Source organism: Sinocyclocheilus rhinocerous, unplaced genomic scaffold (assembly GCF_001515625.1).
Source record: "Sinocyclocheilus rhinocerous isolate Xijiao unplaced genomic scaffold, SAMN03320098_v1.1 scaffold943, whole genome shotgun sequence".
NCBI lineage: Eukaryota > Metazoa > Chordata > Actinopteri > Cypriniformes > Cyprinidae > Sinocyclocheilus > Sinocyclocheilus rhinocerous.
Window position 1 is genome coordinate 3,582 of NW_015626129.1, and position 15,159 is coordinate 18,740.

A 15,159-nucleotide genomic window follows, 5' to 3' on the forward strand; every position below is an offset into this window, starting at 1 on the left:
GAGCAGTGGGCAGCCATTTTTTGCTGCGGCGCCCGGGGAGCAGTTGGGGGTTCGGTGCCTTGCTCAAGGGCACCTCAGTCATGGTATTGAAGGCGCTGTACATTCACTCCCCCCACCTACAATCCCTGCCGGACCGGAGACTCGAACTCGCAACCTTTGGGTTACGAGTCCGACTCTCTAACCATTAGGCCACGACTTCCCTACATGTATATATGTATACATACATATATATTTTTGAAGTTAAAGTTCAGGTACTACATAACAGAAATTAAACCATTTCCTTGGTTTCTCCCAAGGTTTGTTCTTCATTTCTGGTCACCAATGGAGTTTTGGTTCCTTGCCACTGTCTCCTTTGGCTTGCTTAGTTGGGGACGCCTGACTGACTGATTGCACAGACACTATTGGAAGAGAGCTGAACTGGGTGATATCACTGAATCATCAATGAACTGACACCGCATAGCTGCTTTGGTACAATCAGAATTGTATAAAGCGCTATATAAATAAAAAAACGGAACAATCTCATAGAATATATTTGCCATCTCACTTTATAAGTAATTCCATTAGGCCACGACTTCCCTACATGTATATGCATGTATATGCATGTATATATGTATACATACATATATATTTTTTAAGTTAAAGTTCAGGTACTACATAACAGAAATTAAACCATTTCCTTGGTTTCTCCCAAGGTTTGTTCTTCATTTCTGGTCACCAATGGAGTTTTGGTTCCTTGCCACTGTCTCCTTTGGCTTGCTTAGTTGGGGACGCCTGACTGACTGATTGCACAGACACTATTGGAAGAGAGCTGAACTGGGTGATATCACTGAATCATCAATGAACTGACACCGCATAGCTGCTTTGGTACAATCAGAATTGTATAAAGCGCTATATAAATAAAAAAACGGAACAATCTCATAGAATATATTTGCCATCTCACTTTATAAGTAATTTTAAATGGCTGTGAGGTTTAAACTGAGTGGTACTGGAAACCAATACTACAAATAAACATAAAAAGCACAAAAAGATAAAGACAAAACATTTTTATTAGATGATCACACACACTCTTTACACATCAGAGGGCACACCAAGTTTCTGAAAAGCATCATCTCTCTAATATCAAACAAACTATATTTGTGTAGTTACAGCATAGAACTCCACTGCAGCGATGAATACACCACATCACCCTCCACACTCTCATCCTTTCCGGTCTCGCTGCGGTTCCGTGGAGAGCAAAGCAATACTGTTTTCTTCACATTAGAGCCCAGACGAGCTATAGCTAGAATATCACAGAGAGGTAACTCTTCATCCATGGAGATGCATAATGCAATGAAATGAGCATGGAAACGCAGAGGATCGCCTGCAAAATGACAATATAAAGATCTTGGCTGTTAAGCTGCACTTATTTATATATCTGTAATCAATGAAAAAAAATTGGCCTTTGGATATTCCTGGTCGTCACAAACTTACCTGGATACACCAGGAAATCTCCTCCAAACTTCCCTGCAGAGGTCAGGTAGAAGCCTTTATTTCTCAGATCTCTGTATACACAGAATCTAGTGTTCAAGCGTTCATCTCTAGGCATTGGCCAATCAGTGGAATGAAAACTGCGTTCCTCCGGACAGTGGCTGAAGCCGGCGCGGGCAGTACAGAGCTGAACCGCCATAGCCGGCCACGGGAAGCGGAACGCCTGGTCCAGTGCATTAAGACGGTCTCTAATTGCATTGCCAGAGTTATCAGTGCCTGTGGGATCAGGGAGAGCCAAATATCATTGACACATATTATATTCAGTATCAGGGCGCTTATTGCACTTGAACAGACCAATACACATAAAATTATAGTTTTTTGGGTGTTAGTATCAATATGTTAGTCTTAAGGTTATCTATAAGGCAGTGTGCTCCAAAACAGTGACAAAATTCGCATTTAGAAGATATAAATACCCATCTTGGCAAGTAGCCTCGGGAGCTAATTGATAAATAACAGCTGAGAGAAAATTGGATGCGTGTCAATATATTAAATCCGTGAATAAGGTAAAAGTGACAGCCTAATATACCTGCTGCTGTCTGTGCCATTAATGTTATCAAACAACAAAAGACAGAAAAAAAGTCATTCACTGCTCTTTACTGAATAACTTTCATAGCTTTAACAAAGGTTAATCTATATTTAATTCATACAGTTATTTTGCATTGATTAATTTATTTAATGTCTGCAGTAATTCTTACTAGAATATTACTGTTAGACCAACACGAAAACTTAACACTTCTGTGTTTAAATCATTTGTTATCATTTTTTATTGACTGTTTACTTGTCTTTAATAATGTTTGAATTTTATATTAGTTTGGCTAGTAGTTCTTGCTGTGTTGTTGAAATTGGAATTGGGAATTGTGAAATTTAACTGGTATCTAATATTTTGGTCCCATAACAACCTTATTTATTAAAATACAAGGTTACATAGGTCAAAAACAATAATATTTTTTATTTATTTTTGTGGTGGGGGCCAGAATAAAAATCTGTATCACTGAGCCCTGAATATGCATTTTGTTTTATTATTTTAACACAGTAGGCTTTTTTTTTGTCAAGTACTTTGTTTAGTTTTACTGTTAAAAGTTCTGATGCCTTAAATTAAACTTGTAAACATGTATTTTTTTATTATTATTATTGTTGTATCTAAATTTTTGTGGTGGGGGCCAGAATAAAAATCTGTATCAATGAGCCCTGAATATGCATTTTGTTTTATTATTTTAACACAGTAGGCTTTTTTTTTTGTCAAGTACTTTGTTTAGTTTTACTGTTAAAAGTTCTGATGCCTTAAATTAAACTTGTAAACATGTATTTTTTTATTATTATTATTGTTGTATCTAATCTTAAGATTTCACTTTGGCTGTAAGGTTTGAGCAGTTGAGAAATAAAGAAATTGGGTTCAGTTTTATTTTTTAAACCACAAATAGGTCAAGAGCATTATTTGCAGTATCTTGGTGGATACTGCCACTGACCTCTCATTGCCACTGTTGTAATATATGTGGATTTATAACAGGTTTTTTAACATTTATTCCAGCCCCTAAACATCAACTGTAACTGCACTACTTCAAATTGCGCCCCCCCCCCAAAAAAGTTACAATTACGTTATATGGTAATCGACAGAAAGCCACATATTTTGTCGGCAAATCTTAACTTGTATTAAACCTGGAGCATTCATATGAACAATATGAAGTATAGTGATACAAGTACGGTTAATAAATTCTTGTATGAAATTCAAAACTCTTTTTTAGTGTTTACATGTTCATATACTATTGGCACAATAGTCACTTATGCCAAAAGAAAATAAGCATCTGAATATGTAAATAGGAGAAATGTAAAATAAATTGGCCCTAGTGTCTTCCATCTATGACTTTAGCAGACACTCTCTCACCGTTCTCCTTCTCATTCATGATTCTCCTCAGCACTGTCTTCTTGTCCTCCAGGGCCAGAGCACACTGCTCCTTATAACTGCTCTCCAGACCGGCCTCATACTGCCTCACAGCCTCCGAATGCCTCTCATCTCCACAATCCTGATGAAAATAATCATAATACACACACACATATATCACTCATAAAGTATAAGACACATTTTAAGATAGATAGATAGATAGTTAGATAGATGATTGCATTCTGTGGCTGTACAGGGGAAGTGTGCCACCTGAGCTTGCAGAGAAGCAGCAGCAGTGTTCGTGTCCTCCAGCAGCAGCGCCTCCTCCTGCAGGAGCTCCAGCGGTCTGCCGAGCCGCACGTTCTGCCGAGGCTGACGGGCCAGAGAGCCCACCAGAGCCCCGATCACTCCCACAGATCTGCACCTTTTCATGTCCGACACCTTCCACAACAGAGGAGTGGATCCGCAAAAGCTGATGTCAATCAAAGCATCTTTTGATGGCTGATGCTCACTTTCACTTTTGGTATCCATATCCTCTTTCACTTCCATGCTTGATGACTGTTGTGATAAATTCATTCCTGCTGGATCCCCATCCATCACTCCTCCAAAACACACCTGGATGACTATCGACTTTTGACTATGACTAACTTAATCGGCTCTATAATGCATTTGCCTAGACTTTTTGTATTGGTACTAAACAGGATAACAGTAAATACCTAGTGATCATACATGAAGCAAATTTAAGTAACATGACACAGACAGCCTAAAGAACTTATGGTCACGTTCACCTCGCGTTAACTCCACGTGACTGTTAATTCAGAATTTCATCTGCTGGAAGACTTTCACGCTAAAAATGAATTACAAAAGAAAAAAAAATCGAACAAAAATCACATTTCGCTTCGCAACACGCGTGTTCTCTATACACGTTACTTCCCTTGCAAAGCATACCATGTGACCGAGCTCTATTTGAATAGCGGGCGCCATCTAGTGGTCCTCTAAAAGTGACACGTTCGGTTAGCTTTACTTGCATGGTTTTAAGAAAGCTTCACATGCCAAAACATTGGTAATATGATATAACTAATATATATTTTAATAATTTACAAAGTCACATGTAATCTCCCTCGAAAGATCCAGTAGATGTTTTTTAGCCGTTTTTTCATGTGGTATCTGTTACTTTTTTCATCGCTGTTCAGGATGAACCAATCACACAACTGGATATCAGTTTTATTCAATCGTTTTAGTATTCCCATTTGAATACTTTTAATAGGTTTAAAATCCTACCGCTTAATGAACAAACGTCTCCTATAAACGGAAGGGGGAAAAAAAAACATCCTGAAAATATAAAATATTGTATTCGGTCTTCTGAGCCACCGAGCGCTCTCGTGGAAGAAAACGGTTTCCAATGACAAAAGACACCATTTGTTTACACATCCATTGACCGAATTTATTCAAAACAGAGTATAAACAAATAATAAAAATGGTCAAAAATCAAAATGTATCAAAGTACATCCTTGATGATATGTACATATTTAGTTATATATTTCTAACGAATACCGTTGTCTAAAACATCCATTGAAAATTAGCATAAACATCAGTGGAATTAATGAATTGGCACAAGAGCATATGAAGAAAGATGAAAGGGTAAAGAGAGAGAGAGTGTGAGAGAGAGAGAGAAATCAACAACAGAACTGTAGTTCCGCAGATATTACAAAGAGTTTGAAAATCCAAATCTGAAAACTGATTTTAATTAATACAGCAGTCTACTGCATGCACCCCAAAACAGGTAAACACTGTATTTAACACCAATTTGACTCACTTAACAGCATGTGTTTTTATTGGTCGATGACAGCAGAATACCTGCAGATGAAACCTTCCATTTCCTCCATAATTATTAGCCGAGGACTGTAGGGCTGTGGATATAGAGAGACCCATGGAGCAGTGAGAGAGGGCTGGACATCCAGTCTACACCAGCAGACACACTGCGTTCAGTGCAAACCTTCATTAATGCCATCTCACACACCAAAGCCTCACATCACACACCTGGAGAGGAAGTTACAAAGAGGGAAAAGATAAAGGTCTGACGTATAAGGTTGAAAACTATCTGAAAAGCTCTGAATTTAACGTTTTAAAGGTCTTTTAAGGTCTTCAATTATGGAAAGGTGAAATAAGACCTGCAGAATCCTTGTGGACACATTCAAGATCTTTGATCTTAAAGGGGTCATATGATGCGATTTCAAGTTTTCCTTTCTCTTTGGAGTGTTACAAGCTCTTGGTGCATAAAGAAGATCTGTAAAGTTGCAAAGACTAAAGTCTCAAATCCAAAGAGATATTCTTTATAAAAGTTAAGAGTCAGCCACACCTACCTAAAACATATGACCCCTTTAATTTATGGTGCCAAAAAAAACCATCAGACTACCCACAAGCCACAGCCAGTCGGTTTAGTTAATACATCTCTACGCCCGTCTGTGTGGGAGAGAGTCCATGTGTGCACTCAGCTTCATCTCATTCTCCAGAATCTGCACCAGCTGCTGCATGGAGGGCAGGTGGCCCGACTGCAGCTTTGACCATACAGGCACATCTGTGAGCACATAAACATACACACGCAGAGGAAAAAATCACTCGCATTAAACATCATGTAGTTTCAACAGCTGTGTGAAATCTTGGTGCTGGAATATTTTGATCTATAATTAATCATCAGTCTTACCATTAAGTGTGATTTCAAAGGCACCAGTGGACATACACTGGTTTTCAATCATGTTGCTGAGGAAGAACACCATCATGCAGGCATATATCTTTACAAAAACACAACAAACTAAAGTCACAAACACGTGTAGTAGGCAACTCAAACATTTTAAGTGTGCATTGTAATTTCTGAAGATAGCCATTGGTTGAGCCAGCATTGCCATATAAGGAATTTCATGTGAGGGTGAAAAATTTCCCCACAGATTTCGTAACAGGGTCAAGCTGGTCATGCAAATTTGCTACATTGACAGAAAGCTCCTCGGTTTAAAAGTGACTTCTGTGTGAGCTGTGGTTCATACAGTACATTGCTACACTACAGACAGTACAAAATTGACCTTTTTCTGCCTGGGAAATTTTATGTGAGAAGTTAAGCATATAAACATGGTGTGTGTGTGTATATATATATATATATATATATATACACAGTGGTGTGAAAAAGTGTTGGCCCCCTTCCTGATTTCTTATTTTTTTGCATGTTTGTCACACTTTAATGTTTCAGATCATCAAACAAATTTAAATATTAGTCAAAGATAAATAATTCGGGAAAAAGAAAAAATTTTCAGAGCAAAAAGGACCCGAATACCACATGAGGGTTAAAAAGGCGGTTCATGCTCGAAAACTCTCCAATGTGGCTGAATTACAACAATTCTGCATAGATGAGTGGACCAAAATTCCTCCACAGCGCTGTAACAGACTCATTGCAAGTTATCGCAAACGCTTGATTGCAGTTGTTGCTGCTAAGGGTGGCCCAACTAGTTATTAGGTTTAGGGGGCAAACACTTTTTCACACAGGGCCATGTAGTTTTGGGTTTTGTTTTCCCTTAATAATAAAAACCTTCATTTAAAAACTGCATGTTGTGTTCACTTGTGTTATCTTTTACTAATATTTAAATTTGTTTGATGATCTGAAACATTAAAGTGTGACAAACATGCAAAAAAATAAGAAATCAGGAAGGGGGCCAACACTTTTTCACACCACTGTATATATATAAACAGAGGGGGGATATTTGAACTTGATCACTGAAATTTAGGTAGAAATTTAGACAATATAGAAATAAAGTGTAATTCATATAAAATTAACAGGAAAAACAAATGAAGAAAATAAACTGATTTAAATAAATTACATTTTTGACTATTTATTTATGATATATTTATTTATACAATTTACATATCCTCTCTGGGAATGAAAAAAAAAAAAAGATTAAAAGGAGTGATATCAAAAACAGCGGCAGAAAAATCCCACAACTTCACAATTATATGTGAATGACCCACTGTGAATTTACATATTCCAAAATATTATGTGACATTTTTTAAAAGTAGTACGTATGCACTACGCTGACCTTATTCTCTTGTGCCCAAAGCCAGATTCCTGGAGTCTCCATGTGGAAAAATGTAAAAGGGTCTTTTCCCAGGATAATTAAACCAATCAATGCAAGTTTGAAGACAGAGAGGAAGGAAGCTGTGTGCCTAAAAATAAATAAAAAGACATTTCAGTTTCAGTTTAGGAGTTAAAATCACTACTGTTTTAATAGGAGCTGTCCATAAATCTGTATGGTCTGCAATACAAAAGTTATTGATGAAATGAGAAATGCTTGAGAAACACACCTGTATATAGGCTGTGGCAGGAAGTTTTCTCCCTCGATGCGGATGTCTGGGTACCTCTGGGTGAGAACCCGAGAGTACTCTTCAAACACCCGCCTGTACCCTCAGGATACACTGCAAATAAAAAAAATAAAAAAAGCTTATTACACAACAAACTGCAAGTCGTTATAGCAAGTTTGTGCAATAAGACATTTTGCAAATGCAAAAAAAAAAAAAACTATACTTGTATACGATTATATTTACATACTACTAGTATACTAAATAATATAAATTCAGTAAACGTCATGAAACACTACGTATACTATGCTATAAAAAGGTAGTTATTCATGGTATTATGATTCTAGCGCACTGATGCTTAGGCCAGTGTGCTCGGCTAGATAGAGAAAACGAATAGGAAATATGCATAAACCACCTGACTGAACGTACACAATAAATGTCACTTTAGATTAATTCAGTTGCTTTACCGACACATGACACTGATCAGCACGCGCACTGACAGGAAACAGAAATATATTCCGTTTACTCACCAAATCTGAAACTTCAGCAGTGGCATTCCTGTATATTGCATTTTCATCTTTTTAACGCTGCCATTGTCGGCTGTGGCATGATTCAGGGACAGCACACAGACCAGTAAAAGACATAAACACCGCGTTTCCATCCCGCACAGTCCGCTCGCGAAAGCCCTGCTCTAACTCTACCCGGAAATTCAAGGACGATATACAGCATGTCAAAATAAAAGCTCCTATCGCCTGTTCACGTGCATCAGAGCACCTCTCTGTATAAGATAGACGCGTTGCATTGACGACATGGCGTGCTCATTTTCGTGTTGGTCTTACAGACGCATTAACAGCCTTTCAAGTAAATTATATTAATTTATCAAACCGAACATTTGTCTTGGTTTGAACAGGCCCGGGTATTTTTTCCAATGACTCTTTACCTCACTAGGTGACGACAATGAGTGAAATATTTAAGCATTCAATAAATCGTTTTTAAACCCTGATTAATTCAAAAGGAAAGACAACCACCATACTGTCTTCAGGACGCTGCCCACAGAAAACACACTGAGCGAATTATGAAAGGGCCTGATGTAGAAAAGATGTACAAATGGCCCAGAAATCCTACTGAAGCAGCGCCACTGGGTGTTTGTTTTTCTGTTCATTTACATGAATGTATTTGTTGAGAGAAAGATTCCTGTATATTGCATTTTCATCTTTTTAACGCTGCCATTGTCGGCTGTGGCGTGATTCAGTGACAGCACACAGACCAGTAAAAGACATAAACACCGCGTTTCCATCCCGCACAGTCCGCTCGCGAAAGCCCTGCTCTAACTCTACCCGGAAATTCAAGGACGATATACAGCATGTCAAAATAAAAGCTCCTATCGCCTGTTCACGTGCATCAGAGCACCTCTCTGTATAAGATAGACGCGTTGCATTGACGACATGGCATGCTCATTTTCGTGTTGGTCTTACAGACGCATTAACAGCCTTTCAAGTAAATTATATTAATTTATCAAACCGAACATTTGTCTTGGTTTGAACAGGCCCGGGTATTTTTTCCAATGACTCTTTACCTCACTAGGTGACGACAATGAGTGAAATATTTAAGCATTCAATAAATCGTTTTTAAACCCTGATTAATTCAAAAGGAAAGACAACCACCATACTGTCTTCAGGACGCTGCCCACAGAAAACACACTGAGCGAATTATGAAAGGGCCTGATGTAGAAAAGATGTACAAATGGCCCAGAAATCCTACTGAAGCAGCGCCACTGGGTGTTTGTTTTTCTGTTCATTTACATGAATGTATTTGTTGAGAGAAAGAAAGACATGTTCCAAGTCTACATAAAAGAGAGAACCATTTAAGATGGAAGCGATTCTCTAGAACAGTGGTTCTCAACATATATATATTTGTTTGTTTAAAAAAAACAGCATATTTATTTCACAAAAATTGTTGATACACAAGTACCGTCCCCCTTATGACTAATACTGATTAATAATAACCAGCTTATGAAGTAAGGCAATTAAATAGCAGTCCCAAACTAGTTTTTGTTCATACAATTAAGTTGGTATGAGCCACCAGTCATTTAAACATAAAAAATGACACAAAGTGAAAATAACATGGCATTTTTGGGTTATGGAATCAACAGTTGCCATGGTGAATACACTTTACTAACAAGTTACAAACATTTAGAATTAAGTTTTTTTTGTTGTTGTTGTTTCTTTGACCTTACACTCACCAGTTAAGAAAAACTGCTCTAGAATTAATCAAACTTTTTAATGCCACAGTTCCAGATATGAAGTTTCTACTGTTGTGATTTTTTTGTGACAACAGCTTGTGTCCTAATCAATGATTTTAATGATGTCAGGGAGCAAGAACTTATTTTCAATTCATAAACCCAAGTTCCATAAAGTAAAAAACAACAAATGACAGTAGGAATAAGTCACTTTTTATTGAGTAAAAATCTGACATGAAGAGGTGCAGACTAAAAACCAGTGTAACAAAGTCACCATGATCCCCCCCCCAAAAAAAAGTCTGCATCCAGTTGTAAAAAAAAAAAGATCTATTTTCAGAGAAACCAACTTTCTTCCACCAGTAGAGCATCTTTATTACTTATTTTCTATAACTGTGCAAAGTATCGGTGTCCTTCCTGAAAACATTTTCCATTTTTCTATGTAACTAGTGATTTTCCCACCTTCTGAAAAAAGTTGCTTTTATAAATCAAAGCATTTCCCATATTACATCAACACTGAACCCATCTTTACACTGTAAATATGTAGTTTCATATCCTTTCAACATTTAAAACGGCAAAATAACACGAGAAATAAAAAAAAAAGTTAAACATACAACTAGGTCAACACTGACCACTTTAATCAAACACAAACTCGCTCGCAGTCTTACAGACGTGACGCAACAGGAAAACACTCAGCGCCTGTGACGACTGTGGCTCGAATGGCTGCTGCTGTGGTGTTTGCTTTTATGAGAGCGTTCGTACGAACGTGAGCGTTCCCGCCGGTCGCGGTGATGGCCTCCGCTGCTACGCTCGCGCTTGTGCTTCTTCGCCAAGTCCGAAGAACCTCGATCCCGGTCCCGCTCTCTCTCTCGCTCTCTTTCTCGCTCACGGGGCTTGCTGGTGGAACGAGTGCGGCTGCGTGAGCGTTTCTTCTTGTGGCTGTGTCTGCTGTGCTGGTGCAGGTCGTCTGAGCGCTGCTTTGACTTCAAGTGTGGCAGGAGGGGAGACGGAGGGCCGTGGTTCGCGTGTCGTCGTGGAGATGGGCTGTGAGAGCGGCTCCGGGAGCGAGAGCTGTAGGTGCCTGAGTGACTGCGCCTGTTATTGTAACTACAAAAAAACAAAACGGCAGTTGAGTATAGACACCAACATCATAGAGCAGACAGCAGTGCACTGCAAGTGGTACTTACTGCCGTCTGGGAGAACGTGATCTGGACCGGGATCTCGTTCTGGAACGAGAACGACTCGCACTTCTACTGTTCCGACCTAACTTACTATCTTTCCTGAGTCTGAGGAGAGAACAAGGAAGATTCTTAATTAGTGCGCTTTAATTAAACAAAACACAAATACTTGATGAAAGTCAATCCTGTCGAACACTCACCCGTTGTGTGGGCTCTTAGAACCCTGAGGCCGATCTTCTGGTTCTTTCTTCATGGCCTTAAGCATTTGAGGGTTAGGAGACTTCTCACCTGCTTTCATTATATTAGGTGAACCTGACAGGGGGAAAAAATCTAATTTTATGACTGTTTCATAAGGAGAAGTTTAGCAGAATGTTCCTGCTGCTCTTTTCCAAAAGTCAAGCTTCAACAATAAAAATAAAAAAATAAGTGGTATTAAAACAGTCCACACGATTCCTGTGCTATATTTCAAGTCTTCTGAAACCACAGAATAGCTTTATGGAGGAACACACACTAAACGCATACCCTAGTGCAGGGGTGCCCAAACTCGGTACTGGAGGGCCGGTGTCCTGCAGAGTTTAGCTCCAACCCCAATTAGACACACCTGAACCAGCGAATCAAGCTCTTACTAGTCATACTAGAAACTTGTTGAGGCAAGTTGGAGCTAAACTCTGCAGGACACCGGCCCTCCAGGACCGAGTTTGGGCACCCCTGCCCTAGTGTATGCGTAACAACTTTGGGCTTTTCATTAATTGTACAGAAAAGGGCAGCCTGGACACATACTTCTTTTGTGTCACAGAAAAAAAAAAAAAGTAATATCTTTGGAACTACAAGGGTAAACAATGCTTAAATGTAAAGCCAAGGCAAAAAGAGCAAGATGGTTTTAGCTTTAAAAAAAAAAAAAAAAAAGGTTAGACTGCACAATAGGCAGTGGAAGTGACAACTTACATGGTTTGGATCCAGGAGAAAATCCACCCAATGTGGAAAGAGCAGGAGTGCAATCTGGATTCAGTCCTTTGGCCTTCAGTTTTGCTTCCTGTAGAGCCACCTTCCGCTTGTCCACTTCCTTCTCTAGCAATTCATAATTTGGCTAAAAAACAAAGAGGAAACAAATCATACTCGATAGAACACAAATGAAGACCTGCCAACTCTAAAAAGGGAGTGAGGTGAAACAGGTCTAACCTTTTTTCTGGTGTACAACTTCAAAGTGGTTACACATATATCTTTGATCTCCTCCTCCGTAGCACCAAACAGCAGGTACCAGTTCGGCCGAGAGGGTAACGTTAGCTGAGAGAAAGAATGATGAGAAAAGACAGGCGTTAAAACCAGAGCTCAGAGTAAACACAGGTGGAGGAGGAGGAGGACAGAGAATGGTTTTGTACCTGTAGCACTCGTGCAGCGAGGTAAATGCAGGCACAGGCGATGGTCTCCACTTGAAATCTCACAAACACATTAGTGCGAAGGCTGTCATTCATGTAGTTCCTGCAACACAGAAGGTGAACCACAAAATTGCCACTTCCCTGCATGGGGTGATCATCTATAACGTCACCTTTATTTACGAGGTTTGTCACATGATGCAAAAAAAAAGACCAAATATAAATGGAGGCTTGAGTTTAACATTGTCCTTTCCCTCTCTGCCTCACGTTCCTCTTTTGTTCTACAAAAGTGTAAAGGCAAGCATGCAGTGTGGACGGGCACATATGTGCACACAGACAAGACCATGGGGGGAGGTTTGTCAAAAATACAACTGGTTCCACTGGTTTGCATGCGACAAATGACTACAGTTCCATTCCTACAAAACTTCTGAAATAATAGCTTAATTTTCTATAAAATAAGCAGATGGGAGTATAAAATGGAGCAAATCGTGAATTTTAATGCAATGGGCATGTAGCACTGACTGCATGCAACTCATAACACTAAACGGAATGCATGACTGAGAGCAGCTGCTCTGGGAATGAAATATCTCCTGAAGTGTAGACTTGCAGACAGCAAAAATCTTTAACTTCAATTCTGAATGACAAACAGATATAGGATGCAAAGCTCTCTCTCAAAAAAAAAGCAGCAAACAGCCAGATGGACACTGTGGACCTGAAACGCTCTGTGACATTATGAAAAATGTGGGAAATACTAGATTGATGTGCATTACGCTGGAATAGAAACACTGTAGATGTTATGCTGCAGGCCTTAGAACATTGGATTTATATGGAAAAGCTGAGCTTCAAACAAGTCATTCAAGCATAGACTGAAGAGGAGAGAGTTCCAGTAAGACACAACGCCTCACAGCTAATTATTATGATGATAACTGCATTTTTAAAGGAATGGTTCACCAAAAATTAAAACTGTCATTACTCACCATCATGTCATTCTAAACCTATGGAACTTTCCTCAGTGGAACACAAAAAGGAGAAATATTTAACAAGATCAAGATACATACAATGGATGCATATGGTGAGCAGAGACCAAAATTAATATAAAACCATGAAAAGTCTTCTGAAGCCATATAATAGCTTTGAGTGTGAAGTTGTTATATAATTTGGTTAAACATGTATGTTCAGTTATGCAAACTTATTACACGGCTCTGTGGAATACTTGATTCTGATTGGTCAGTCGCAACATTCCTAGGTATGTTTACAAACGGTAAAAGCTAATAACACAGGCTCATCCGGGTAACTGAAGTCGGCGCTATACGCTTGCTAGGAACAGTTTTTCTTGGTGGAAGCTTTGCGTTTGTTTAGGTAATAAAATATTAAATCTATTCAATATTATGTGTACATTTATTTCATTATGTCATCCTGGTATCGTGGACTCGCTCTCTCGTTTCATACAAACGCAGCTGCTGCCATTTTGCCACGATTGTTTTGTACGCTGTAATGGATTATAAGATAACTAACAAACTGGTAAGATTTTAAAACGGTTTTGTCTCAAATCAATATCTTTTATTGCCAAAATTATTTATGTGGTGAAATGTTGTGTAATAAGTGGTTTGACTGCACCGTATCCCTTAAATGTCCCATCTAGTTTGAACTTGCTGCTTTGCGTTCAAATATTTCAACTCAAATCAATATATTGCGTCTAATTATTTACTTATGTGGCAAGTAGCCGTGTTATAAGCAGGATAATTTACATCCCTGAAGGGGGTTATTCTGCGATAACAGTCGGTTGGATGTACATTATCCCTTACTTAGCATATCAAAATAAGACATACCAAATTTAAATATGCAGTAGCACAAATGAGATTAGAGAGGATGGGATTTATCTTGAATTTCAGTTCAGAAGATTTGGAATAAAGAGAACAAGTCTGGACTAGGTCTTGCCCTTTCCACAGCTTGACAGCCTCTGGACACAATATGCTTTCAATGTATGGGAATGAGCAACGTGAATTTTTCTCCTTTTCTGTTCTATGAAAGTAAGAAAATCGTATGGGTTTGAGAAGACATCACGGTGAATAACAATTTTAATTTTTGGGTGATTTACCCTTTAAATTGGAGTACATTTAGGAAACAAAAAAACAAGACCAACTAAATCTAGTAGTTGAGGTCTAATAATAAAAAGCAAATATTCAGGCTTTAAAACCACCTTTTAAAAACCAAATAATTTAATTCAAAAGAAAGAGAGAAGAGATCAATTTTGAGTCTTGAAGCAAAAACAAAAATACAAATCCTTTTGGACAACCGCAAGAAAACAAGATGCTGCTGGCAGCTGGAAAAGGCCCCGTTCAGTGATTCTCGGGCAGAGAGCTCTCACTGGATTGGCTGTCTCGAGAAGGGCAGCCAATGGGGGGAGATTCCTGAGGTCATGTGGTTGGAGGAGCAGAGTTCAGAGGTTCTTTATGACACTTACCATCATGGACTACCCTTTAATCAAAGAGTAGAAAGAAAGGACAAAGTTAAACTAAGCTCTCCATTTTCTTTTAATTACAGCCATGAACAAGAGATTTAAAAAAGACACACACACACACACACACACACACACACACACACACGAGTCACAAATACACCAAT

General features: G+C 38.7%; 3 protein-coding genes across 4 annotated transcripts in view; all 3 read right to left on the reverse strand.

Moving 5' to 3' along the window:
* Positions 1–1,062: 1,062 nt before the first annotated feature.
* On the reverse strand, positions 1,063–4,358 carry tsen34 (TSEN34 tRNA splicing endonuclease subunit). The gene is made up of 4 exons (XM_016515694.1): positions 3,677–4,358; positions 3,410–3,548; positions 1,471–1,743; positions 1,063–1,360 (listed from the first exon to the last, which is right to left on the reverse strand). Exons 1-4 carry the CDS (start codon positions 4,001–4,003, stop codon positions 1,143–1,145), a joined length of 957 nt encoding a protein of 318 aa, XP_016371180.1. The 5' UTR covers positions 4,004–4,358; the 3' UTR covers positions 1,063–1,142.
* A 502-nt stretch (positions 4,359–4,860) lies between these two features.
* Positions 4,861–8,510, reverse strand: LOC107710848 (selenoprotein T1b-like). 2 transcript variants are annotated; one of them, XM_016515716.1, is made up of 6 exons: positions 8,278–8,510; positions 7,754–7,864; positions 7,489–7,615; positions 6,111–6,198; positions 5,823–5,984; positions 4,861–5,446 (listed from the first exon to the last, which is right to left on the reverse strand). In XM_016515716.1, exons 1-5 carry the CDS (start codon positions 8,406–8,408, stop codon positions 5,860–5,862), a joined length of 582 nt encoding a protein of 193 aa, XP_016371202.1. In that variant the 5' UTR covers positions 8,409–8,510; the 3' UTR covers positions 4,861–5,446; positions 5,823–5,859. The 2 variants fall into 2 exon arrangements, with proteins under 2 accessions (XP_016371202.1, XP_016371192.1); XM_016515706.1 differs by having other exon boundaries at positions 4,862–5,446; positions 5,827–5,984.
* A 1,677-nt stretch (positions 8,511–10,187) lies between these two features.
* Positions 10,188–15,159, reverse strand: part of LOC107710830 (cyclin-L1-like) — a 9,291-nt gene continuing 4,319 nt past the window's right edge. Inside the window, exons 6-11 of the mRNA XM_016515682.1 lie at positions 12,541–12,640; positions 12,341–12,445; positions 12,107–12,248; positions 11,362–11,473; positions 11,171–11,269; positions 10,188–11,090 (exon numbers count right to left, since the gene is read on the reverse strand). Of these exons, the coding sequence (XP_016371168.1) occupies positions 10,676–11,090; positions 11,171–11,269; positions 11,362–11,473; positions 12,107–12,248; positions 12,341–12,445; positions 12,541–12,640 (973 nt within the window). The 3' untranslated portion in view covers positions 10,188–10,675. The remainder of the gene's footprint in view (positions 11,091–11,170; positions 11,270–11,361; positions 11,474–12,106; positions 12,249–12,340; positions 12,446–12,540; positions 12,641–15,159) is intronic.